This window comes from Melozone crissalis, unplaced genomic scaffold (genome assembly GCF_028551555.1).
Source record: "Melozone crissalis strain CALT ecotype California unplaced genomic scaffold, PUWL_Pcris_2 ptg000004l_1, whole genome shotgun sequence".
Classification (NCBI taxonomy): domain Eukaryota; kingdom Metazoa; phylum Chordata; class Aves; order Passeriformes; family Passerellidae; genus Melozone; species Melozone crissalis.
This window is the reverse complement of record NW_026535782.1, coordinates 7,680,460-7,707,871: the sequence shown is the minus strand read 5'-3', so window position 1 is coordinate 7,707,871 and position 27,412 is coordinate 7,680,460. Positions and strand designations below refer to the sequence as shown.

At 42.5% G+C, this 27,412-nt stretch overlaps 1 protein-coding gene across 1 annotated transcript in view; it reads left to right on the top strand.

Moving 5' to 3' along the window:
• CELSR1 (cadherin EGF LAG seven-pass G-type receptor 1) overlaps positions 1 to 27,412 on the top strand; it is a 164,956-nt gene that overhangs the window by 116,347 nt on the left and 21,197 nt on the right. Inside the window, exons 6-22 of the mRNA XM_054274344.1 lie at positions 1,913 to 2,070; positions 2,969 to 3,132; positions 4,168 to 4,293; positions 8,952 to 9,118; positions 9,580 to 9,765; positions 10,081 to 10,194; positions 10,515 to 10,689; positions 11,384 to 11,525; positions 13,210 to 13,330; positions 14,420 to 14,603; positions 15,491 to 15,592; positions 17,397 to 17,491; positions 17,748 to 17,957; positions 20,445 to 20,628; positions 23,286 to 23,429; positions 24,598 to 24,799; positions 25,125 to 25,292. Coding sequence (XP_054130319.1) covers positions 1,913 to 2,070; positions 2,969 to 3,132; positions 4,168 to 4,293; positions 8,952 to 9,118; positions 9,580 to 9,765; positions 10,081 to 10,194; positions 10,515 to 10,689; positions 11,384 to 11,525; positions 13,210 to 13,330; positions 14,420 to 14,603; positions 15,491 to 15,592; positions 17,397 to 17,491; positions 17,748 to 17,957; positions 20,445 to 20,628; positions 23,286 to 23,429; positions 24,598 to 24,799; positions 25,125 to 25,292 — 2,642 coding nt within the window. The remainder of the gene's footprint in view (positions 1 to 1,912; positions 2,071 to 2,968; positions 3,133 to 4,167; positions 4,294 to 8,951; positions 9,119 to 9,579; positions 9,766 to 10,080; positions 10,195 to 10,514; positions 10,690 to 11,383; positions 11,526 to 13,209; positions 13,331 to 14,419; positions 14,604 to 15,490; positions 15,593 to 17,396; positions 17,492 to 17,747; positions 17,958 to 20,444; positions 20,629 to 23,285; positions 23,430 to 24,597; positions 24,800 to 25,124; positions 25,293 to 27,412) is intronic.

Sequence of the window (27,412 nt, the reverse complement as noted above, 5' to 3'; positions counted from 1 at the left end):
AAATACGTGTGTTTCCTGTCTTTCCAACCTAGGCAGTGGCAAAGTCCAGGGAGTATCGGAAAAAATAAAATCTGCCTTAATATCACTAAAGAAAGGTCAAAACCTTATACTGAGTAACTGCCAAACTATGTGATCACATTAGTTCTTGGTAGAGGAAATGGAAAATACTTTCCAAATGAAATCGACACCAGGAAACATGTTTTAAAAATGTTTTTTATATATTGGGATACTTACCCTTAAAAAGAATTGTCTCTATACAGATAATGAAAGTGGCTGTAAGTATGTTAACAAATTTATGTGTCTGTAAGTGAAACAGAAAGAATTCATTTATCCCCTTACTGCTTCCTTGTTTGCTGTACAAATAAGGAATTTCAGAATGCAGTCATGCAGTACATTTTTTAAAGCAAGTGTACAGCAAGCTACAGATGCCCAGCCATCTTCATTTTCATATGGATGCAGCTACTGTTGATTAACACATCCAGTAAATATGTTTGGACTTTGGACTTAAATACGTTTTGGACCAGTGCATCTGGTCAGATCCTGCTGGCTTCATTCCTGTGGGGTGTCCCTTTGCAAAGCCAGTAGAGCTCAGCTCAGTGCTTCTCTTGTGCCCATAATGCCCTCAGAGATCTTGCATCTGTGGTAGACCCCTCAGCTCTATATGGACATTAAACATGGAAACAGTTTTCTTACAGGATTTGCTGGCTCTTCACTGAGGCTGCTATGCTTCTGTTTGCACATGCACCTTTTTTAACAGTCATAATGTACTTCTCCACTGGACAAATCTGTCTCTTGAGTTTCTGCACAGGAAACATCATCTCCTGTCAGTCACTCAAAATACATCTGATCAGTGACAAAATTAGTGAAGATGATGAAGGATCTGTTTGTGGTGGAAGCACAGAAACTTGATGACTGGTATTGAATTCCTGGTGGTCCCATAGGAAAGCCTGTCTGTTGGGATCACTGAATTTCCCCACTCAGTCGGTGCTGAAGTGGGGAGAACACCAACTGACAGCAGGTGATGGGCAGAGTAAGCCAGTAACAGTGGAGGTGTGAAGCTGAGTGTGACAATTCTGGCTTTGTGGCTCATGTTCACCAGGACACATTGTGACTGAGTGGGCAGGAGTTTCCTACTGCCTGGGAGAAGCAGAGGTGAAGAAAAGCCAGAGCTTTTATTGCTGCTCTAAGCCACATCTTCCATGCTACACCTGCATCTGTGTGCCTGCACCAGGGCAAACACAGATACATCCATTATTTTTGATTGTCCAGCTCCACAGGTCATTGGTCTCTATTCTCCTGTAACTAGAACTTGAGGGCTTCACAGCTGACCCAGCAATGGGCAGTGGTTTGTCATGCACTCCATCTTGTAGCTGGAACAAGCAGGTTTCATTTAAGTTCCCTCCCAGTCATCAGATGACGCCTCACTACAGCTTTTATAGAGGCCTGAACTCAGTTTCTGGTAGCCTGGACAGAGTGCAGCCATCAGAGAAAATGTGATTTAAGCCTTTAATTCAAGCTTCAGTTGTAATAATGCATCATTTTAGGGTTTTCATTGCCTTGAGGTGAAGAGGTGCAAAATGAGCATAATTTATTAGAATTTACTATGCAGAAGTGGGAAAACACCTGTTTGATATGATTTGGGCCAAAGTGGTTCAGCTGTGGAAAAGACCAAAGCCACTTCTGAGCACCCTGTGTAACCATACTGGGCATGTGTGGACTCTGACTGAAGTCATCCATCAGGGTTTTTCCTTGCCTAAATGTCGTGGGACAACCTAACTTCTGCTGTTTCATTTACATCTTCTATTATTGTCCTCTTTGGGGGGTAATAAGTGTGTTGCTGAGCTGACTGAACCAGCATTTAAATCTCATGTGTATGTAGCCCTGTGTGACATGTGCCATTTCCTTTTTGAAGCCAAACATTGGCCGGTTAGGAATCCCCCATGGGCCCTCTGGAGAGAAGGTGGCCGTGGTGACTGTGGACGACTGTGACACAGCAGTGGCCGTGCGCTTCGGGAGCCTCATTGGGAACTACACCTGTGCTGCCCAGGGCACTCAGACTGGCTCCAAAAAGTAAGGATTCCCTGTATTTGTGTTTTCCACTCATTCTCTTTTTCCAGTGAAGAATCACCAGCTTGCAATTAACCACTGAGCACTAAGTGATTAACCAGTAAGTTGGAAAAACAGATGTGACAAAACAACAAAAATTAACAAAGTTTCATTTGGGGTATGGAATTACTTCTGCCATTTAAGTTAAGAGTCCTAAAAGGAGGTAGAAATAGAGACTGTAAACAAACAACCATTGAAAATCACTGATTGTGAGAAAGGTTTCCTGTGAAGAAAGAAAAAAAATTGATACTTTTGAGTTTAAGGAGAAGGTGAACAGCAGACAACACAGGGGGATATAAAGTAATGAGTGATAGCAGAGAGACCACTGAGAGACACATGGTGCTCTAATATCCCAAGAGAGGGGCACACTATAAAAACTGGGGCTAATCCAAATGACCAGATGACAACACTTCTCACACAGTGTGGAGTCATTTAGTAGAACCTACATCCACTAAATGTCATTAAGACTTAAGATCCTCAGAGGATTTTAAAAGGGTTGGCACTATATGATAATTAAGTCCTTATATAAAAATGTGCTGCTTCTCAACCTTGTGCTGAGTGGCATCCGCCAGTCCCTGCATGACTGGGGTCAGAAAGAAGTGTCCTTTGGCTACACATTTTTCTCTAATTTTCATTTTCTTCTGCATACTAGCAACTGTTAGGGACAGGTCACTGGATTCTGTATGGACATGACAGCTCCTAAGTTAAAAGTTAGTGTTGCTGGACTTTGGTTACAAGCTCTGGACGTGCTCATGTTGCAAAGGGAAGTGCAGCTTAAATGTGCTTATGGAAGCAGTAAGATAAAGAACAACACAAAACAAACTCTTTGCAAGAAATTATGAGCATTTCTTTGTTTCTTCAGATCTTTGGACCTGACTGGCCCTCTCCTCCTTGGTGGTGTCCCAAACTTGCCTGAGGATTTCCCGGTGCACAACAGGCAGTTCATTGGCTGCATGAGGAACCTCTCCATCGACAGCAAGCCCATCGACATGGCTGGTTTCATTGCCAATAATGGCACTCTGCCAGGTATGGGCAACCAGTGCCCCAAGGGTCAACTCCACAAAGGTCTCTGCCACAGCTGCACGTGGGACATGGCTTAGCATGTTGAGGCTGCCACTGCAAGGAACCCCAAGAAGAGGAAGGGGACACAGGGTTCTGAAATTCCCCTGTCCCCCTGTTAGCACTATTGAGGGCAAAGCAGCTATGGGGCAGGAACTTCAGGTGCTGTATGGCATTGTGCTGCCACTGTGTCTCTGGCCAGACCTCATTTGTTTGTGTAATGTGCAGTCCACACCTGTGCCAGGGAGGCATACAATAGCCCGTGGCACAGGGCACACTTCCAGGATTCAGCAGCACATCAGAAAGGCCTGGGCTTGTTTAGCCTTTCTGTATTGCTGGGAGTTTCAGCCAGGAATTTACTCCTAAATTGACTTCTTCTCCTCTATTTTTAAACCACCTATTAAATGTCATTTTGCTCTGAAAGCCAGTGGGATTAGTTCATGAAAAAGACAGCGCTTACAATGACTTTTTAATGAATTGTGTTTGTTCTGTAAATAAAATTCTGCAGTTCCCCAAATGTGAAACCTACTTCGTGGAGCAGACTGTTGGAAGTTCTGATTTGATTTCCAGTCCCTGGATCCCTGATCAGGATTAGTTCCAGTGATTAGGCATACAGAATGTTCTCATCATCCTAAAACTGGCTCTTACCCACAAAAATGGAAAGTCCCTTCTGTCCATGCTGCTGAAGGTCTTTGTAAGAGCTAAATTGCAGTTCTAAAGTGTGTTGCATTGATTGTGGATTAAGGAGAGAGTCATAGCATATGCCTTTGATAGACAGACTTATCTTTGTGCATATAACAGATGTATGCATGATCAGCTTACATAAACTTTTGCCATCCACATTTTGCTTCACTGACTTCAAAAACATTTTTTTTTAAAAAAGCAAAAAACCCAAACCTATAATAGCCATGTCTTGTTTTTATGTAAAAACCCAAATACAGTCATTAAGAACCTTTTCTTTTTATTGAAACCATACAAAGTAGTGGTTTTCCTGAATTGCAGGCTGTGCAGCTCAGAGGAACTATTGTGAAACCAACTGGTGCCAGAATGGAGGCACGTGCATCAACAAGTGGAACACGTACATCTGTGAGTGTCCTGTGCGCTACGGAGGCAAGAACTGTGAGCAAGGTAGGCTGCACAGAGCTCTCTGTGCTTGTCATGTGTGCACATGTCACTGCTGCCATTGCCATCCCATAGCACCTATGTCCAGCTGTGATGATTGAGGGTAGCAGAAGATTGCAGCTGAGACTGTCACCTGTTATCTGTTTGAAATCATTTTAGAGATCCCCTCTCTAGCAGATGACATACTGTCATGAATAAGAGCAGCTTTCATTGATTTACTTACATAAGCAAAGTAGTTAGAAAAAACTTGGCTGTATTTAGTAATTTGTTTATAGTAAAAATGCCTGATCCTAAGCCCCTTTAAATCAGTAGAAAGAATCCTGCTGACTTTACTGGGCTTTGACTCAAACTGGGGATGAATGTGCTGTTTTAATCACTACTTTTTTGGCAAGAGGGCATTCTGTGCTAAGTAAGAGCACTTTTGGTTTTACTGGATTTCTCTTTGATTGAGCACAGTGTGCATATATGTGTAAAACCTCATTACTAAAGGATAAGGAAGGAGCAGTAGGTGAGTTTTATAGGGTGTGAAGAACTTGCAGTCAGTTTTTTTCCCCTAGAAGTGAGGAGTTGCCTGTGGGAGGAGTCCCGTGGGGTTGGTGCTGTAAGGTGGCTGCTCCTTTGGAATCTTCCTGGATGCTTCCAGCAAAGAAAACGTGCTTCTACTGGGCCTGGTCTAGGTAGTGGTACTGGTCTAGGTAGTAGCAATTTCTCTTCCCCTTCCAGAGAAGCAGCAATATTAGCTTAAGAGGAAAGGACACGTGGTTAAGTTTCTATCTTGGAGATAAAGGTTTTCGGAGTGAAGAACAGGAAAAAGGAGTGATGGAGACCTCTTCCTATGCTCCACCTCACACAGAGCCCAGAGCTATTATTATTGCCCCTAGCCTGGTACCTGTTTTCTGTAGCAGCTCCTCAAATATTTTGAGTTTCCCAGATTTGTATGAAGATCTGATTTTTCCATGTGTCTCATGTCAAGAATGTTTGTTGGTGAAGTTCTTGTGTTTTCTTCATGATTGGTTTTTCTCTGTGCTACAAACCCACTCTGATGTATCCTGAGGGGAATGCCAGGGCCCAGCTATGGTGTGTCCTGTACTGGTGTAAATGGGAGTACTGCTATCACATGCAAAGACTCTCCTTCCCTCTGTTTTTCAAATGGAAATTCAAAATTTCATCAAATGTTTGTTTTATTTACTATTTTCTTATCCCAAACTCAAGACCAATCCACAAAGTTTGGGATTTAGATTATCATCTGGGAGCTGCCCTGTAGCCATCCCTGGAACCTCATTTTCAATTCAGGTGAAAGAGATGATGGCAGTCACAGCAGCACTGCCTCCCCCAGTCCCAGCTGTCACCTCTGCCTCTGGCACTGTACATTCCTGCATGTCCCCTTTATTAATGAAAAACCCCATGTTCTTGCTGATGCCTCACTTTTTGGGGTTTTTCTGACAGTTTAAAGGCAGCAGGCTCCTTGGTTCTTTAATCATATTTGTAGGCCAGTGTCCCTGTGGGAAAATTGCAAGCCAAGAAAGAAACACAATGTGACCGAACACTGAGGAGTCCAAAGTTAAAGTCAGGAGATAGAGTCAGTCACAGATATACTATTCTCCTGTCTTTCAAATTTCTTATTTGAATGCTCAGCTATGATCCTAAGAGCATTAGCTATTATTAGGCAGCTATTTTTCTTAGAAGTCTTCAATAGAATATTTGCAGTTTTGAGTAGGAGTGCTGCATTTCTTTAATCCCTGTGGCAGTGCTGGTTCTGCTTCAGGCTGACAGAGAACAAAGACTTTGGCAAGTTAACAATTAACCTTTTTTTCATTTCCTGCTCTTCAAAACCTCTGGGATCTGGTCTACACTAGTGAGGATGGGATGTTTTACCTTCACCACCCTCCTAGAATCTGCTAATTCACCTTCTGGCAGCTCCCTTCTCCCTCTGCTGATATATAGAAGGGGAGATAAAATGAAGGAAAATTAGTTTCCCCTTTATTGTAATTTAATTCTTTTAAACTATTAGGTGTTGCAATTCTGTGAAGAAGATCTAGCAGCTGTGTCTGACTCACTCTTGGATGGCCAGTGTCATTGCACTAGCCTTGGGCTGGACCTAAACATAAGCTTCCACATGTCCAGCACCCACACTGCAGGTGACATCCAGTGGGGTGTTGGCTGCATGTTTCCCACACTGCAGGTGACATCCAGTGGGATGTTTCCCCAGGCTCTCTGTCTCCACAGGGAATGGCCCTCATGTGTTTCTGCTGGCCTGTTGGGTGCAGGACTCTCTTTAGAGTGAACATAGATACTCAGGCAGCGCTCCAAGTGACAAACCCTGAGCACAGGATCAGTTTGTATCACTGCACTGCCCATGGCAGGGGGTGCTGGGAAGCATGTGGGCCTCTGTGGTGACAGGGGAGGTCAGGTCCCATCTTAGGACAGTGGATGTGCCACCCCCTCCATGGACACTCCTGGTCCCAGGCATGAGGAAGGGCTGGGGGGAAGAGGGAGGTCAGAAGGGGACTGACAAATGGGGATTTCTATTTAACTAGCCGGGAAAGGTGCACCCTGGCCCCAGGGAAGGGAGGGAGGCTGGGAGAAGGTGTGGGAAGGGAATGGTATTTGCAAGTACAGAAAGTCACCACCAGTGAGAAAAGGAAGAAGGTGGCTAATTGCCATGCCAGTCCAGTTCTCCCAGGAGCAAAGGCAAAGTGCTTGCACACAGCATTCCCAGCATTCAGCAGGTGGGAAGCCCACAAATTTGCATCCTGCCTCTGCACTCCAGAGGCAGATGGGCTCAAAAATCTCAGCAACAGTCCAGAAAACCAGCAGCAAAGTTGGAAGCTGAGGTTATTGTGAAGGTCAGCAGGGTAGAGGAGGAAGGCAAAGGCTGACTTTTGCACAGGTGGAGCAAGAGAAAATAATCCTGCTCAACACTGATGTCCTGGCTACTTTTACATTGATGTGGTGCAGTGTGGGCTGATGAATTGTGCCCTGGCCCAGAATTGTGCCCTGGCCCAGACAGCCAGAATTCAAGTACTGCATTCAGCTTTTAAGCAACCTGAGAAATCTGTATCTGATGACAACTTTTTGTAAAGTCACCATCTGGTTTTCAAGAGCAGGCCATGCTGCAGTTGTTTCACCATATGCCCTCTCTGGCAAAGGTGAGAGCACAGGCTGGAGGAGGAGGGAGGAGGGCTGCCCCTTAGCCTGCCTCCCCTTATCCTGGTGTGGGGTGGCTGGGTAACCACATCTTGAGGAAGGGCAAGTCAAGTTCCACCTCTGGCTTGACTAGTGGTAGCCCAGTAGTCCCTGACTTTTTGTTTCTCACAAATAGAGAGCTAAAGGGCTTGCACTTTACCCCAACACCTGCACTCCACTCCTCACCCCAGCCTTTCCCTTTGTAGACATCAGCAAGGCAGACATATGAGAATTTGGGGTTTGGCTTTATTCCTCAAAAAATGCAACTTCACATCAACCTTCCCCCATTTTTTGGTATGGTGTCATCCTTCAATCTTTTTCTAAGGACTTATACATATGCACATAGTATATAGTAACACATATGCATTTGTATATACATGATCTACTAGAAAAACTCCAGAAAGTGTCAGCAGATATGGTAGTGTGGAGCAGAAAGGGAAAGAGTGTTAAGCAGTGATTTCCCTGTGATTTCACTGACTGACATGGACTCAGTACATGATGAAATAAAAGTCTGGGTGCTAATCTCTGGTGGTTGTACCCAGTCTCCAAGGCCTGCTTCCACTGGCAAAAAGCTGCCATGAACTTCACCAATATGCCCACAAGCAAGGATGTCAGGAAGGAGCTGACTGTAGATCTCCTAGAAGGTTCCACACATGGTGGTGGTGTCATATGAGGTGTTGCAAATAGCACAGATCTCCCATGGCTTAATTTGTACTTCTAATCAGTGGGATCAACTAATCCATGGGACTGTAGCTGCTGTTACCCGGGGTAACAACTTTAGAAGTCCAAGGGGATGGGTGTTTCTCTATTTTCCATCAGCAAAGTTCTTTCTATTGAAGGCTGTCATTGGTGTCACCCTGTAGGAGCTGTGCTTGTACAAGGTTTGAGAGAGGGGCAATTTTGCAGCTGTCACCTCAGGATATTTAAGGCAGGTGATTTAGGCAATTCCACACAAACTTTCTCCCTGTGAAAACACTGCATAGCTGGGGCAGCTGAATAATCTGGCCCTGGAGTATTCACAATTAATTCATATTTCCTGTTGCCTCCCAGCCTTTTCCTGTGTTTAATCTGTTAATTAGAAGCAGGTAATCAAGGTTGTGTTGAAAACATCTGAAGCAACTGTTGCCTTCATACTTCCTGCTCTGTCCACCCACTCACCAGCAGAACTATATCAGCAGAGATCCTGAGCCCTTTCTAGGAACAGCTCTCATGTGGGTAATGCCATAGCAGTGTGGAGGTGCTGCTTTTGAGTACAGGCACCAAGATGCCTACCCACAACCAGGGTAGGTTGTGAATTTGCAGTATTATCAACTGTTTCACAGTAACTCCCCTAGACCAGCTCTTCATCCATGGTAGATTGAACGTAGCTCAGTGGAAGAAGCACTAGCTCCTTGTGTCATCACTGTGGCATAGCATCACTTCTTCTTCACATTTGTCCTGAAGGATAAAAACCATTTCTCTTGTATTTTGATTCACAGCAATGCCTTCTCCTCAGCGTTTCAGTGGTGAGAGCATTATCATTTGGAGTGACCTTGACATCACCATCTCTGTGCCATGGTACATTGGGCTGATGTTCAGAACCAGGAAAGTCAATGGCATGTTAATGCAAGCCAATGCTGGGGCTGCATCCAAGATCAACATTCAGGTAAAGTGGTTTTTGGCTAGAAAAGAATTAATACTCCCCCAGCAATGGATATGGCTAGATGAACTACACAGCTCCATCCACTTAGCTAAATAAATGCATGTCAAAAAAACATATCATTACTTTAGCCTTTTACAATGATCAAAAAGTGAATGATCAAAATATCATTATAAAAATCATATTCATTTAAGGTTATTTTTCTGGTCAGAGGTAGTAGTGGGCATTAATATAGATGTAAAAAATTGATCTATTCCTTTGGGGATTTTTTGCCCATAAGGGAAGTTGGATTCTGAATGTCCAAAGTTATACAAGGAGTTCTTGCAAGCATTCCCATCTTTACTCTTTGAGCTTTTTTTCCTTTTGGGTTTTCTTAGGAGATGTTATTTTCTTGCCCTCCACCTACTTCTGCATCAAGTACAAATATGTAGCAAAAAAAGACATGGTTGGTTTTTTTTCCCCAACAGATACTGAACAGCTATGTGCAGTTTGAAGTGTACAGTGGCCTGAGCCAGGTTGCTAGTTTGAAGATGAGCCAGTCACGGGTCAGTGATGGGGAATGGCATCATTTATTAGTAGAGCTGAAGAGTGCAAAGGATGGTAAAGATCTCAAGTACCTTGCTGTCATGTCCTTGGACTATGGGATGTACCAGGTAAGGCAGCATCGAAACTTTGCCACTGAGCACTGCAAAATGCTCTTAGGAGAAACTAGGATAGAGGACTGAGGACAAGTGCTTATGCTGTGAGACATGTTCTGCAGTGATTTATGCCTGATCAATGATATTCATTTATTAAGCTTTATGATAATATATCTTACAAAGAAGTCATAAAAAGACACATTCCAATGTCTGGCTCCTCACTGCTTTGGTATTTTTTATGTAATCTGTCAGCTACTGCTTGTCACCATCACAACTCTTGTCTGTGTCACAGGGGATGATAGTGCTTATCAGCTGTTGTTTTCCTCACAGAGCACTGTGCAGATTGGAAATCAACTACCTGGACTGAAAATGAAAAGCATCATTGTGGGAGGTGTTTCTGGAGACCAGGTCTCTGTTCAGCAGGGATTTTATGGATGTATGCAGGTATGAAATTAAAAGCGTAGCAATAAACTTTGAATTAGTGAGAAAATGCCCAGGTGAAAGTGTGGGAGGTTTCTTTTTCATCCACCCTCAAACATTTCTGTTTCGTCCATAAAAATTATCTGAGAATCAAAATATTGAAATCTTTGCCAGGAACAAATCTTATCACATAGAGGAAAAACATGTGAAAAAAAAATCTGGGTTTGGCTCATTAGGTGATTTCTTTAAAATGTAGCCTCATTGATTGATGAAAATAATGAAACACATAATACTGTACTCTGAAAGGAGACTCTAACTTTAAAATAATTGTCTTTTGTCACCAGGGAGTAAGAATGGGAGAGACATCTACAAACATAGCGACCCTCAACATGAAGCAGGCTATCAAGATCAACGTGAGGGAGGGCTGTGAAGTGGATAACCCTTGTGATTCCAACCCCTGTCCCCAGCACAGCTACTGCAGTGACGACTGGGACAGCTACTCCTGTGTCTGTGACCCAGGTAACCTGCTGGCCACTCATACAGGAGCTGGATCACACCTCCATGAGCTCATGGCAGCACAGCAGCAGCAGGCTGGCAAAGTGTTCATCTTCTGATTCTTCCTCTTCCAATCAGTATTACCCTTCTCACTCTTACAGTAGCACCCTGGAAGCTGAACTCCTGGGCTGAGAATCCAGGCAATGTATCTACCAAACGGAAAGACAGTCTCTGGTCCAAAAAACTCCTGTGCACTTCCCCTTTTCTTTTAATGGTTTTTTTGTTTCTTTCTCAGCCTTTTCTGCTGTTGAATTTCAGTCTCTCACTCTGCATCCTAATCAAGATACTTCGAATGTTTTCTCTGTTTTGGAGCATGTAGCCAGCACATGCTGTCAGCGCTCAGCACAGTCACCTCCCATACATGCAGCAAGAAAATAAAATACTATTTGTAGCACATGCCCCAAATATAAAATTGGGAACCAAAGGCTCAAGGGTGCCTCAAGCATGGTAACAGACTGTCAAAAAAATGGCTTGCTATAATTTTGTTTGAGAGGGAAAAGAGTGTTTCATTTCTGACAGTATCTCAGGGGGAATCTACTGATTATCAAAGATGTGTTATTAGTGTATAAGCTTATTAGTGTATAAAAGACAGTCTTTTGGAGACATGCAAATCATAAATTACAATGGTTGCTGTAATTTTCTTACCTTGTCTCCCCAGGGTACTTTGGGAGAGACTGTGTTGATGTGTGCAACTTGAACCCATGTGAGCATGTCTCCACATGTGTGCACAAACCTAGCTCATCCCACGGCTACACCTGTGAGTGTGGACAAAGCTACTACGGACAGTACTGCGAAAGCAAGTAAGAGAATTATTTTGTTCTTGGTTTCTTGATCCTGCCAGGAAGCTCTTCACCTAGGGCAGCAGTCATCCCACTTCCTGTTCTGCTCCAATAAACTTTCCTGTTACAATTTGAGTGGTATTTTAGGCTCTGTTGCCTTTTGGCATTCCTGAACTTTCCCAGAAACTAGACATGCTATTCAGGAGCCACTTTGCTTCATCAGCTACTCGGGAGCTCAACCAGTTCTCCTGTGTTGCACAGCATTGCACCTCACCTGTACTTTGTGGTGGGTTTGGCCTGAGTTTGCTCTGCATCTCTCCTCCAGCTTCCCCAGCACACAGAGCAATGCACCAGTTTAGTGGCCTCTAGGAAGATAAAGCCTCTTGGCAGTGTAGGTTCAGTCCCTGGGCTGGCAAAGAGCCATCTCTTCTGGACAGTCCGGGGCCTGTGTCTGTTGCTTTGTGGGAGAAACGTGCTGATTCCCTCGTCAGCAGCTTCCTGGTCTCTGATAAGCATTCAGCAAACAGCCTTAACCCAGAGGCGGCACTTTGATTTACTGTAATATGGGCCATTCATGATGTGCAAATGAAGTGCATTTGTCTGCCTGTTTAGGAATGGCTCATGTGATATTTCCTTCCCTTTGAAAACTGCAAGCTTCTTCCTCTGCCTTTTGTAGTGTGAGCTTGCAAATGTTGGCTGTGCTGTTGCCAGATTTGTCTTTCATTCCTCTGGATTAGCGACACAGAGACATTGTCCCTTGTCATTATCTGCTGGCATGTGTCAAGTGCAACACTGTGGTTTTCATATTATAAAGCATAGAAGTACAAACTTACCAGTTACCATAAATAAAATTGGTGTTGGTCTTCAAAACAGATGGAAATAGTTTTTCTTTCCTAAAAATGAGCAGCAGGAAGGGGATACCTTGTGCATTTCCAGGATCCCAGTCTCAGAACCCTTGTCCTATTGTTTGACAAAGACTCCCAGCTATCAGAGAATCAGAGCTCTCCTTGCCAGAATTAGTGTTGGGGTATCTGTGGGATAACCAGCTCAGAGGCTCACCCAGATGAAACAGTCCCAGTGAGAATGGGGCTTTCCTTCAGCAGGGGTGGCCTTTGGCTTGCTGCTTAGCTCCCAGTGCTGCTGCACTCAGTCTGAATCATAGTTTTGATCCACAGTCCAGATCAAAGCTGCCACCCTCCCCTCTTCCATGTCCCCAACCATGGGTCCTCTGTCTCTCCTGAGGCAGACCAGGGCTTTTCAGACCTTGTAGTGAACAGTCTGAGAAAGCCAGGCTGGCTGAAAGTAGTGGCTTTTCTCTATAGGATGAACTTGCAGACAGCTTTGCACCTGAACTGGTGTCCCTGTGGGCTGGGGCAGGATGGGGATGGGAAGTGGGATATAAAGGGTTGGGGAGCTGTACCTCAAGGCAATTTGTGGTGGTAGATAAACCAGAGCACAGGCTCAAAGCCACCTGTGCTTGAAAATACTTAGAAAAGCATTCTCTCTAGGTTTTCATAGCACTGATATTCTAAATTTTCCTATATTATAGTGTATTTATATTTATATATTTATTGATTGTTGTTTGAGATACATTACTGTCTGTAAGCTGATGCAGTTGAGTGCAGATTTGGTCCAAAGCTTTATTTTCACCCTTTTTAAGAGGGAACTTAAAATAACTTTCTTTCAATTTGATTTTCTTCAATAGGATCGACCTACCTTGTCCCAAAGGTTGGTGGGGAAATCCCATCTGTGGCCCATGTAATTGTGAGACTAGTAAAGGGTTTGATTCTGATTGCAATAAGACCAATGGAGAATGCCACTGCAAGGTAAGCAAAGCAAACCATTCTTAAGTCAAAATTTCTTTAGTTTAAAAAGAAGCTGTACCACTAATAATTACAAGTGAGTATCTGATACAAAGTACACACAGTTGTGCTTTGTATCACATATATATGTATGTGCACAGTGGAGTTAATCATTACCCAAAACATTTTGCTGGCACCACCCTTCTCCAAATCATACTGTACAGCTCTTATCTTATTTGTGTTTGGAAAAGCGAGCCGAGAGGATGAAAGCCTGGCTCTGATCTCTGAAGTGCAGCCTGGTTTATCAGGGGAGATCAGGCCGGGGTGCAGAGGAGTGTCAGTGGGGTTTTGTGCATCACAAGTGAGTAATGGCCATGAAACAGCTCGGGCCAGCTGGCTGAAGCTCTCCCCTGTGCTATGGCCAGCAAGAGGCCTGGCAGCTGGAGAGAGCTGCAGGGCTAAATGCTTTCCTCATCTCTGGACAGGCAGGGACAGATGGGGGACATGGGAGGGGAGGCACCTCGTCATGAAGGTTTTACAAAGGACTTCTCACAATAGGTTTAAACTGGCTTGAATGACATCAGAGGAGCTGGGCTTGTGCAGACTGGCGGCTGTGAATCTGGCCCCCTGCTCCTTTCTGAAACGCCAGCAGGACACACAGCAACTGTTGCATGAAATGGAGTCAGTGGGGTGCCAGCTCCAGCTCTTGTGCAATCCTAATGCCTCAGATCAAATGCATATACAGAGGTGATTTGAATATGGGGTCATTGCATGCTCTCCACCCTCTACCTGAAACACAAATGCATAATGCAGGAAGTTTCCTTAGTGGCTTCTTCATGCCATATAAGAGCAGAATTGCAAAGCTGAGAAAACTGTAAATCTTCCAAGAATATGTTTGGTGGGCACTTGCAACAAGTGCCCAAGGAGTAATGTGGGCCCTGTGGCTCTACTGCAAATGGCAGCACAAACCCTGGGTCTCTGATAATAGTAATGTAACTTTCTCTGTGCTCTGCAAAATAAGCCCTTTTGATGTACCTGCTGCCAGAGCAGGTTTCAGAAAGGTGAGCAGTTTGGAACTCAAACACCTTGTGTCTATAATTTTGGTTTTTCTAGGCCAATTACTACAGGCCCCAAAGCAGCGACACCTGCTACCCCTGCGACTGCTTCCCATCTGGCTCCCACACGCGCGCCTGCGACATGGAGACGGGACAGTGTCCCTGCAAGCCCGGCGTCATCGGGCGCCAGTGCAACCGCTGCGACAACCCCTTTGCAGAGGTCACCGTGAGGGGCTGCGAAGGTACCTCAGCCTCGCCATGCTGCCCAACCCTGCGGCCCAACCACGCTGCCCAACCCTGCGGCCCAGTCATGCAGCCTGGCCCTGCGGCCCAGCCATGCTGCCCGGCCACACTGCCATGTGGGACCAGAGCCACTGGCAGCGTGCAGATGGGGACACTGCAGGGACACTCCTGGGCCCAGCAGCACAGCTCCAGCAGTGGAGCAATGGGGGCTGCAGCAGCCTGAACATACACCCCTCCTCCTAGATATGTGCCAGTGTGACTCATGGGGGCTGAGGGAATGGAGAAAAAAGCTCTTATCTCTTTAATTTTTTTCACATGGTAGTATAGCCAGCTGAGGTGGAGTAGGGAGAGCAAAAGACTAGCAGCAGCTTTTCTTTAAACCTGAGTTCATCTGCCAGGGCAGTGTTGTATTGCTGAGCTGCAGCTGAGGAGGCTGGTGAGAGCCCTCACGCCTTTTGCCCACAGAGGCACCGTGCTGTGTGCCTCGTGCACTCTGCCTTCCTATCCCACCTTGCCCATCCTGCCTTTCCTCTCACCCACCCACCCACCCACTGTCCTCCTGTGATCAGCACAAAACTGCTGCAACAGCAGTGTGTGGGCAAAATAAAGGAGAAATGTTTTCCCACAATAAAGGAGCAAGCAGAGATAGGCAGAGCCAAAATCCAGAGCCCCATAATCATCCTGAGCTCTCCTCTGCCTGTACCTGTCTGTCCAATCTGTTGGATAAGGAGCAGCTGATGGGTTACAGCTTGGAAGGCACTGCAGAGGACGGGTATCCTGACAGGGCTTTGGAATTACAGGAAGGTCCTTCAGGCAGGTTGAAATGTCTCACTGTTGTGATATTATCTTGTCAGAAAAATTGCATCATTTCTTTTTCTGCTTTCAGTAATCTATAATGGCTGTCCCAAAGCTTTCGAGGCTGGTATTTGGTGGCCACAGACCAAGTTTGGCCAGCCAGCTGCTGTGCCTTGTCCTAAGGGCTCAGTGGGTAAGTTCCCTGGGTAAATAATTACCTACTTTATTTGCATGCTTTTTTTTTTTTTAAATGTGCATAGGGAATATCATTAATTCATTGGGTCTAGAGACTGCAGCATAGCTTATATATCATGAGCAGAAAAGTATAGCTAGCTGAAATCAAAGAGCTGTTAATATATATTTGGAATACTAGCAATAAATAAATGTAGCAGTACAGCAGATAAACATGTAAAAAGCACAGAAATTCTCTATTTTCAAAAAAGCAGAGCCCTATTTTCTATTTATCAAACAATTCTTACACATGTAACTTTCAGTTTCTAGTGACTTATAAGTGTTCTTTAGCTATACAGTTCCTCTGGGCAAAGATAAAATTAGGAGAATAATATTCCTGATGACTGCTTTACTAGGCTTACAGCCTACTAAAGCTAGAGTTGCAATAAAACTTGCATTTTTCCACACTATATCTTTTCCGTAAGCAAAACACGTTTTCGCTGAAAAACTGAAAACATCTTTTATAAAAAAAAAAAGCTGAAAAAGAAAGCTGAAAAACACCTTTTATAAAGCAGATGATCTATGTTTTTTTGTACAACAGGCAAATGACAATTTTTTCATATATGTCTCTATAAACATGTATCAGATTTTTGAAAATAGAGTTCCCAGTCTTTTCCAAAGGCTGTTCTGTGGGAAGTGAAAACTCTGTCTTGGTTCTGGACCTGCTAACTCTCTGCTGTGAGTGTTCCTTAGGCTCAGGGAGTTCTAAATAGTTACACGACTGCCCCAAATATTTCTAGGAGGAGGCCACTGCTTATAGGTGTGCAGAAGATTTGTGGTCAACCTATCTCCTGTTCTAAAGATTTTAGGAGATAGAATTTTTTTTTAGGTGAAGAACATTTTCATGATTAAGCAGTGTAAAGCTGAATTAAAATTAGTTTTCTGCACTCTTCTTGAAGTGGTTCACCCAAGCATCTCTTCTAGGCAATGTTGCTTATAGTAATTGCATGTTCTAAGTAAATTTTACAAATTGTTCAAAGAAGTAAGCCTTATAATAATGAATATTCAAACTGAGAACCTGAGGCTTAATTGTATTCACCTAATAATGGAAGAGAAATAATATAATTAGATACAGTAAAATTAATTATAGTTCTTATTCAGATATTGGTAATTAAATGGCTTAGACATATGCAGTATGTTATGTGCAAATTAACTAGAACAAATGTCAGTTTTGAATTAGATTACTTGCAATTCATGGTGAAGGATCCTCAGCCAAGAATTACATTTTAAAATTATTTGACAAATAGTACAAAATATAATAGGCTAAATTAAACAGTAAGCTGCTCACAGTCCATTTACAAGTGGCAAAAAGGCAATTATGCATGTTGGTTGAAGTGTTTAGCACATGCAGATGTGTGGGCATACAGCATTTGTCCAGGAGCTCTTGCTATGTAGTCTATTGCACAGAAATCTCAGCAGGGGTTGGTTTTCAGGAATACTTAGGAAGTGCAGAGCCCTTCTCTTTTTTGGTATAAAGAAATGAATGAATTAATTTGAGAACAATCTGGCAGTGAGGCTGAGAGCAGTTGGGCAGAGCTTGGAGTTTACTGACTTTCCTCCAAAGCCTGACAAAAGCAATTCCTGAATATTAGTCATCCTTAACTTTTCTCTCGCAGGAATCCCCTGTTTGGAAATTGAAATACATGTGTAGCTTTGAACAATTTAAAAATGTAAGAAATCTGACAGTCTAGGATAGTTGAAATCTATGAATATTTGCCCTGCACAATTCAGAAAATTGTTTGCCATTGATGCTTTGTTTCCTTCAGGAAATGCCGTTCGCCATTGTAACATTGAGAAGGGCTGGCTGCCTCCTGAGCTTTTCAACTGCACCACCAACACTTTTGTGGATCTAAAAATCATGGTAAGCTGAGTTTTCTCAGTTTTCCCTTTGTTTTGTAAATAATGACCAGTTTGGACTCTGGTTTGATATCCCTGCACACACAGTCTTTTGACTGCAACCTTGAACAGCCTCATTTTCCATCAGGACCCTGGTGCTTTTCTGGCTCTCAGTTACATCTGCCATTGAGTTTTGTTGCCAACTCTTTCTCAAGACAAACAAAACAAACAAAAAAATATATACATAATTGGATTTTTTTCTTCCTCTTTATCTGCTTCAGAATGAGAAGTTACACCACAATGAGACCAGGTTGGATGGAGATAAAACCATACGGATCGTGAGAGCGCTGCAGAATGCCACCAAATATACACAGAGCTTGTATGGCAATGATGTGAGGACAGCTTACCAGATCATGATCCGGGTCCTCCAGTATGAGAGCCAGCAGCAAGGGTTTGACTTGGCAGCCACAAGGGATGTGGAATTCAATGAGGTAAGAGAAACACTGTATACTGTGCTGAGCCATTACAGTTTCCCTTAAAAATTAGGTGGCAGTGGGTAATTAAATTAGTCTTTGACCAAGGTGAAGCTAATATTGTGTAATTGACTAATCTGTTCCACAAATAAGCCTTTCTTCTCAGATTAGAATGGGAAGTTGGTTATGCATGTGTCTATGCATGCATGTGTATGTGTAATACAAATATTATAGAATGTGCTTTTCTAAAAAATATCATCATAGTAACAGCCAAAAGCAATATTCCCCATATGAAAAGAAATCATCACATTAATGTGTTTTTCTTGGCTAAAATAGTTTTGTGTACTGTATTTATTTTTGTTGTAAAACATGTCTAATGTGATCATGCTCATTTAAATGTGCAGCAAATTAAGTCTGAGCCAGTTACTGACTCTGAAGGTTTCCTCTAATTCAGTCAAGAGTTGGTACATGGAAAGACATTCCATATCATTGGTATTTTAAGGCACATACTAAAATGTGTGCCAGAGAGCTTCTGCTACTCAGAGCACTGAAGAAAGTCATAGTTATTACCAAAGACCTGACCAGGGCTAGAGAACAAGCTGTAGCACCCTCCCTGTCTGGTAAAATATGTAGTTGTGGTGGAAAAATGTGAAATTTGAAGGCAGTGGGGAGTATTCTGTGGTCTGATAATGTGAAGGCTGGATGACCCAAGTCAAGCTTGTAGAGCTTTCCTCAGTCCCATGTGTACAGGGGGTACTGTTCTCCACTCTTGCCCATGCTATCACCAAGATCCTGGCCATGGCACAACACAGAGTCCAGGCTAAAACATCTGTTTGGATCTGTGCTAGCAGAGCCCAGAGCTTGGGGACCAGCATGTGGAATGACCCTCCATGGGTCAGCACTGGTGTCTGTGATGGCCAAAGATCTGTTTGGCTCCCTGAGAATGTGTGCTACACCCATGTCGCTGCTCACAGTACTCCAGGAGGACCAGGCAGGTCAGGCAGACCTGGGGTGAAATTGGAGAGAACTTCTGAAACATTTTATGTTTTAGATGCACCAAATTTTAAGAGATTCAGTTTTTTCTTTCCTGTGGAGTGTGAAGCAGGCCATTCAGATCTTGAAAAGGAGCTTCATTTCTAGCATGTTTTGTTAAGTAGAAATATGAACAATAAGCAAAAAAATTTTGGTTTGGAAATATATGCTTTAATTTATTGTTCTCTGCACTTGGCACTGAAATTCATACAGATGATGCTTTCAAGAACTCCCTAAATATTTTAGGATAGGTCAGGAATTTGAAAACTAATGAGTACAGCTCATGGATAAAAGGAGGCAACATTCTAGGCTGAGGAACCACAAGGGGAGAAGGAAATTTTTTTAATAATTCCACATAGAAGCCTGAAAAATAGATAATAAAAAACCATAAATAATGTTCACAAACATGGAGGAGGCCTGGTACCAAGTACAGTATGTGTCTCCTGCATTCCTGGGATCCATGTTGTGCTTCTCACCCTAGGTAGAGGTGGTCATACTGGGAATCTCTTTCAGCTCAGATACGTGCTTGCAGCCTCCAACAGTACAGACAGGATACAGATAGCTCCTTCTAAATGAAGCCTAAATATTTGTCTTGGCTATTTTAGAGCTTGTGGTGATTAATTCCTACTGCCATTTACGCCAATTTTACCTTAGTTAGGAATTAGGTTTTGTTACAACAACACAGTTCATATGTACACCAAGATTAAAAACTTTTTAGCATTTTTCTCACTTAAGCCATTTAGCACACTCTTTTGGGGCCAGTCTCCTTCCATTCACCCTGAGGGTCCCTTTGCATATTTTTCTAAGAAAGGGCAGAAGAGTCAGGTCCTCAGAAAGAAATGCCTTTTTAATACCATTTGTAAGCAATGTAAAAATGGGGAGACAATTACATGATTTAAGTTTTCTTATGTATTTTCAAGTTTGTCTATGCAAGTTAATATTCACTCTTAGCATTCTTCACTGTATAAGTTGTCTTCGTTATCTAGGAAACAAAGCAAAAAAATTAAAGTAAGGGAGGAAGTTACATTTCTATTCATGGCTTTCTTTCGTTTTTCAACAAAAAAGCATTATTTTGATTTATCTGGGAAAGTTCTTCAGTGTACCTGCTAAGAGCTGTGCTTTTCATGTGTCTGATCTCTCAGAAACAAAGAAAATATGGATAGGTTCTTCTCCTGCATTTTCTTGCTCGATTTCTTGTCATGAGGAGGAAGAAAGTAGGCAGTTCTCTTACAGTCTCCAATTTTGGCTTACTTTACTTGTAAAAAGTTTAGAGGGATTTGCTTTACATGACCAAAAACCCTCTGGGTGAGTAACTGCTGTGTGTATTTTATATGGCTGCAGTGGAACATGCCTGCATTAAATATTTCATTATACACTTACCTAAGGCAGTCGGGCAAATAATTTTCAATACTTCTCACTTGAAACCCAGCTCTGTGTTTGATTCATAATTTAGGCTTGTACTTTATTTCTCAGAATATTATCAGAGTGGGTAGTGCTTTGCTGGACCCTGGCAACAAGGAGCACTGGGAGCAAATTCAGCGAACAGAGGGTGGCACCGCTCATCTGCTCAGGCACTATGAGGAATATTTCAACAATGTGGCCCAGAACATGAAAAAAACCTACATGAGACCCTTTGTCATTGTTGCTACTAACATGAGTGAGTATCTGTGTTGAAAACTGCCCTTTTTTTGACTCTTAAAAATGTGCTGGACAGAGGTGCTAGTTATTTGTTTTAATAGTACCTACTTGGAAAAATCATTGCATTTTTTCAAATCCATCAAGCCTTGATCCATATCTTTCAGTTGTCATGGGGGCCTCCTGGGAAGTGTCTGATCTGTTTTGCCTCTGGTCCATGCCACTGCTCTACGTGGCTTTTTGTTGCAGTCATAGCAGTGTAGAGATAGTAGGAAGGACTAAGTTTGTAAACAAAGGTAATGCCTATGTAGTAGATCTCATTTTTGGCAGAGTCACACCAACACCACCTGAAGAATTACTGCAGTACAAAAAAAAAGTAACCCTACTATTGATTTTGTTGCATATTATTGATCTTACTTGCATAGGTGGGGACTCCCCAGGGAGAGGATGGAATTCCCAGCACTGGAGATGTTCAAGAAGCAACTGGATGTGGCATTTAGTGCTGTGGTCTAGTTGACAGGGTTATGATCTATCAAAGGTTGATCTCAATGATCCTATAGATCTTTTCCAACCTAGCTGATTCTGTGATTATACCTCTGATTTTCCATGCTTTCCTAACTTGGAACCTATCCATAAAACCATCATCTGTAGAGATTCTTGTACTGAAAGGTATTTTCACAGAATCACCAGCCCTTCAAATGCCATCCTAGTCTTGCAAAACCCATAATCCGAACAAAATCTATGGGAGCCAAAATATCCAGAATGAGTGTAAATTGAGAAGGAAACATCAGGCATACCAAGACACCCTGTTCACCTATCACAGGAAATTTCTCCTCTGACAAACAAATAACAGCTCCTGCACTTTGGACTGGGATGTATTTCATAGACATCCCTGCAGTGCATATGCAGGTGAAGCACAGCAACCACAGCCTGGTCAGCTTCTTTCCCCACTTTCTCCCCTGCTCTCTATTTCATTTTCTTCCCAGTTACAAACAGTCTGAGCTGAGGGGGTGTTGGTGATAGTCCTGCCCTGGGTGTGAGGTGAGATGGAGCCAGCTGACCTTCAGAAGTCCCTCACAAGCAGCATTGCTATTTGGTTTTTCTTTCAGAGGTGCTCCAAACTATATAAGCCTGAACTCATGTTTAGCTTTTCAAGCTGTTGCTTTTATTTCAGATATGAAGAAGGCTTATGTGCCAAAAGTTGGTCTTATTTTCCCAACTACACCTTCTGTTATAGTAAGAATTTTAATTGGCTACAAACCTTGTCCCAAGAATGCTTTATGTGCACAATCACAGGGGCAGAAAAAGGCATGAGGCAGTCAAGTTACAAAGGCTGTAGCATCCTGCATCAATGGGGCATAGATTATTGTTGAGCTATGCCAAACTGAAACACTTTGATTTTTCTTTGATAAACTGAAATACTTTCTTATTATTCAGGACTATGAGAATCAAAATATTTTTATCTTCATACTCAGAAAAAACTGTCCTTAGGATTTTAACCCAACTGAACTGAGATGAAAACAAACCCCAGAATTTCTTGCAGGTTATAAATCATGATTTTTTTTCAACCAGTTCTTCCTGTTTAAATAGGTGTGAGCTTGAGAGTGATGAGGCAGCTCTGGCCTGAAAGAGGTCTGTTTTCTTTTGAACAGTTTTTCCAGGTGAACATGGTGTTAATAGAGTTTCCTAATGGCTCCTCTGGGAATTAGTTAGAACCTAGGAAAGGAATGGGAATTTGCAGGTCTTAACGTGGGTATTTCCTCATATAGAAATTTGCAGAGGATCATACCTTTTGGTGTAGGGTTACCCCCAGGACATGTAAATTGGCACTCAGTGACTTGTCCTAAATGAGAAAGTTAAAGCCAACTCAAATGCTTTTAAGTATTTGGGCAGTTAAACAGGCAGAGATGATGAGGTAAGCCAGGGAGGATCTGCCAGTGGGGACTCAGGAGTAGTCCCAGATTAAATGCATGTTATTTGCTTCTGTCAGCTGACTTCACAATCCAACAGATGCAGAACTGTGGTTTTGAAGCACTAGATTTAGTCTTCCCATTACAAAGCAAGTCTGGAATTGGAACATGCAGCACACACTGGAGCAAGCCAGCAGCACATGGAGAAACTCTGTGAAGCAGGAGCATTCACTGAGCAGCAGCCAGGGAAAAGCCTCTGAAACCCCAGTCAGCTGCTGCTGGAGAAGTACCAGCAAAGTGATCCACCTCGAGATGGATATTAGCAAAAGTTTTTTCACTGAAACAATTCCCAGGCATTGAAACAGGTGGCCCAGGGAAGTCACCATCCCTGGAGGTATTTAAGACATGTAGATGTGGCCCTTGGGGCCATGATTTAGTGCTTGGCAGTGCTAAATTAACAGTTCCACTTGATCTTGGAGATCTTTTGCAACCTAAACAATTTTATGATTCTTTATTTCCAATGTTTCCAGTATGTTTTCATAGAGATGCTGTCTTGTGAATTCCTTTCCACTGAACAATCAATGTATAATATGATAAATGTAACATAATGCTGATACATAAAATTTTAGTTATTATATAAAGTGTTAACAGAAAAAAATTAAGTTTTACTTTCACTTTTGGGGTTTAAACTTTTTACCTGTATCGTGCAGTCATTTTAACCTTCCAGTAATGTTTCACTGTGGTGATGGGAAACTTTTATCCCCCCCAGTTATTGCTGTTGACATCTTTGACAAGTCTAATTTCACGGGAGCTAGAATACCACGATTTCATGAGATTAAAGAAGATTACCCCAAAGATCTGGAGTCATCTGTTGTCTTCCCTGATACTCTATTCAGACCTTCAGAAAGGAAAGGTAAAACCCTTCTGCTGCTGTTTGGTGAGCAATTATGGGCAGCTCCCAGGGCGTGTGGTGGATCCTCAGGGAGCAGAGTGGTACTGGGGTGAGAGCAGGGCGATGCCTGCACAAGTGAGCATTATTGAGGGATGGAGCAGCTGTGCATACTTCTGAGGCATTTTGCCTGCCGGCAGCGATGGAGGCATGGGGGGCTGTGGGACTGGCTGTACCTGTCTGTCAGGTCTCGCCTGCAGCCCCTCAGAGCCCTGTCAAAGCAGGAGAAATGCTCTGCCTCTGTTCCCACCAGGATGGGATGGGATGGCTGTCCAGTGCCTGCAGTCCCATGGCTGCCTTCCTCCAGCCCCTGCAGAGATGGAGGGAGGTGGTGTGAGAGACAGAGAATCCAAATCTGGGAGCACAGAGAGGTGTTATCAGAACTAGGCAGCAATGAAAAAGTCTTGAGCTGGGTGATCAGGGAGAATACATTGGGGAGTACCTACTTCCCAGTGTCTCTGAAGTATCCCAAGATTGCTGCAAAGCACCGCAAGGTTTTTGGGCAAAGGGAGAGAGGGTAACTCAAAGTTCAATAGATGAACCATCCTTGAATGTCTTCTGAATGAGGAAATAGTAACTCTTCCAAAAATAATTAGTACAGCTTTATGGCTTTTTGCTTAGAAACAGATTATCTATTTCTATGATTTGTATCTTTTTTGTAAGACAAAAGGGAATGGGAATTTTAAGAGAATCTTCCAAAACAGAAAGCTCATTAAATGACAGAATTAGCAGGGAGAAATCTCATGTGAGTGGTTGGTGTGTTCATTAATACTAGTTTTGCCATATATAAATGCATTTTAACACCATGCATAATGTTTTAATCTTCTCCTTAAGTTGTGCATGGGGTACTTATATACTTATGTACCTTTTAGCTTAGAAATTGCTTATTTTATAGCTAGACTAAATGGCTTCTCACTGTTCAATGGTTTTTTGATTATCAGCTATATAACTATGATTTGTGCTGAAATTTTATTAAAAATATCAAGTAGAACATTAGAAGCATGCTGAGTGCTCTAAGCTTGGAATTGTAAGAACTCTAATATTATTGTATCTTGGCAAAGTAAAATTACCAGTTTAAATGGTGGCTCTGAAGCTGTATGCAAAGAATTTAATATTTGTGTTTATTCCATAGCAGTGCCTACAATGAAACCTTCAAATCAGAAAATACCCTCTAAGTTGAACAGCGATGTATTCAGCCCTGAGAGTGCTTTTGCAAAGAGGAAGAAGCGACACCCAGACATTGAGGCACATCATACTGTTGCCATGGTCATTATATACCGATCTCTGGGACACCTCCTGCCTGAAAACTATGATCCTGACAGGAGGAGCTTGAGGTAAACCCCAGACCTGTTTGGGAATTGTTCAGATCTCTTTTTCTGCTCTCTGGATGCGTGGGGGAGACAGAGCTGCATTTATACTGGCCAAAAGTCATCAGTGCTGCTGTTCTCGCTGCGGTGCTGCCCCATGTCCTCCTCTGGCACACTGTGGGAGAATAACCATGCCAGAAGTGCCAGCAGTTTTTGGGAACACATCTGTATGGAAGGCTGTTGGTATACCTGCCTCACTTTCTGAGCAGAAGCAACTGGAGATCTTCCATTTGCAGAATGTAGCTTTGCATTTTGATGTGCAGACCACCGTGCAATTTTTCTCCTTGTGCAGATTACCAAATCGCCCCATCATCAACACACCTGTAGTGAGCACAGCCATTCACAGCGATGGAGAGTTTCCTCCCAACCTGGTGGAAAAGCCTGTCATAGTGGAGTATGCCATGCTGGAAACAGAGGAGAGAACAAAGCCTGTCTGTGTCTTCTGGAATCACTCCATCACGTATGTCTCCTGCTTGCTTTAGGGCTGTGAGTGACACCGTCTGAGTAGCAGAAAACTCCTGCCCTTATCCTGGGAAGATAATTCTGCAGGAAACCCTGTCTTGGTCTGTCTGTTCAACTGACAGCTGATTTTTGTGGAATAGAGCCATGTAGTCATTTCCCACCAACCTGAGAAAAATGAAAATAATTATCATAACTCCTCAAACAAAGGATTAGCCATGCGGTTTCTAAGAAACACAATGCTGTCATGTCTTTCTGCAGGTTCATTTTCACCCAGAAGCAATAAATCCCACAATTTCCTTGTATTTGTCCATGCTATTTGCCCACGGATGTATGTCTGGACAAACATAGTCCAACTCCAGTGTCTGAATTCATGGCTTGCCTGAGGTCTTTAAGTGAGAATTTTCAGGAGATGATTCAGCTCTTCCATAAGCTCAATCTTCTCCTGTTACACTCCAGTGACTATGGACAGAGTAGATAGCAAACAGGCACCTACCCTTGGTGCCTCAGCCAGGGCCAGTGCAAAAAATTAAAAAATCAAATCTTCATTTTAGTAGAAATGAGGACTGAGGTTTTTCACATAAAATTGGGAGTAAAGATTATTAATTTCTGAATCACAAATTTTTGACTCAAAAGTCAATACAAAGGCAGTTGGGCTGGTAAGAAACTTAACTTTCATTTCACCAGCTGTTGTGGATTTGCTTTCATTTGTTTTAGTGAAAAAATGGAGGGAGTGGAAATACCTTTTTTGGGACATTAGACCTTTTCAGTTTATGGAAAGCAATAGTAATATAGAAGCAGAATATAAGAGAGTATTTGACTCTCTAGGAGGCAAGTGTTAGGAAAAAGATGAAATGTTCTGAAAATCGTTCATTTAGGTCTTTTGTGTTCAGTAAAGTTCAAGACAAAGACATCTTTTTCTTGAAAATAAGAAAAATTATATGAGCTGGAGCTGTATATGCTGATGTTTCATTGGTTTTATGGCATTGTGGAAACAGCACAGTCCTGTTGGAAATATTTCAAGAGTGGGGATAAAACAAAAGAAAATGTTCTGAGAGGTAACCACATTCTCATATGATGCTTTCACAATATTGTAACTGTTACATATATGTTGCAATTTTCAGCTACAAACCCAGGTACACAGTGAGAGGATGACATGATCTGCCCAGGAAAGGGGAATAGCTGTCACTTGTTTCCTAAAACCCCCAAAATTCTAGTAAATGTATGGAAAAATCCATTAAAAGGCAATATCCTGTGCAGCAAACTAACCTAGGGAATGTGTGCCCCCTAGTTAAAGGCTTCAGGAGGTTATATCATTTAAAGGATCAAATATGCAACAGAAATCTCTTATCTTCACAGTAATAAACTCTTCATTTGCCCACATGTGAAGTAGTGTTTTTGCTTGTATGCACTCTGTCAATCTGCTGATTGTGAGGGAATGGCAAGTCCTTTTTCATAAATTTTTAAACATTGTTTGAGCTTGAATAACTCATTAGCTCTAAAGTGATTCATGTGTTAGCTATTTGCTGGCAACTTCAGTGGCATTGTTATCTGTGTTAGGTCTTCCTACAGCCACAATTGAAAAGCAGCTCTTATGTGGCTTGTAATAATGAAAGAGCTTTTAGAAAGAGACTACTTTTTGAGAGGAAGTGATATTAAAATTTAACAAATATTTTATTGCTGAATGAAAAAGAGGTCTTGTCATATTTAATTGAAAAATCTTTCAGTAACTGCAAGACTATTTTTATTACTCATTAACTTCAGAATAGAATAATTAATAGTGATACAAAATAATTTCTGAAGTCACTGGAGTGAACCATAACTGCACAGGGAAGAATTTTAAGGCAGCAGTTCCTCCCCATTGTTAATATAAGAGATCTCCTGGCATGAAATATTATTTATTAGAGAAGGTTTTAACCTTTTCTTGTGTACTTTTCAGAGGAACTGTATAATGATATCATATTATTCCTGAAACATATTCATGTGATTCAAAAACATTTGTCCCTCTGTGGTTCTGATATCATTTAGCTCAGTTACAGACATTTTGTTCGGTGCAATCTCTTTCCCATATTGGTTGTGTGGTCACTGACCCAAAAGCACGTTTTTAAATCTTTTTTTTTA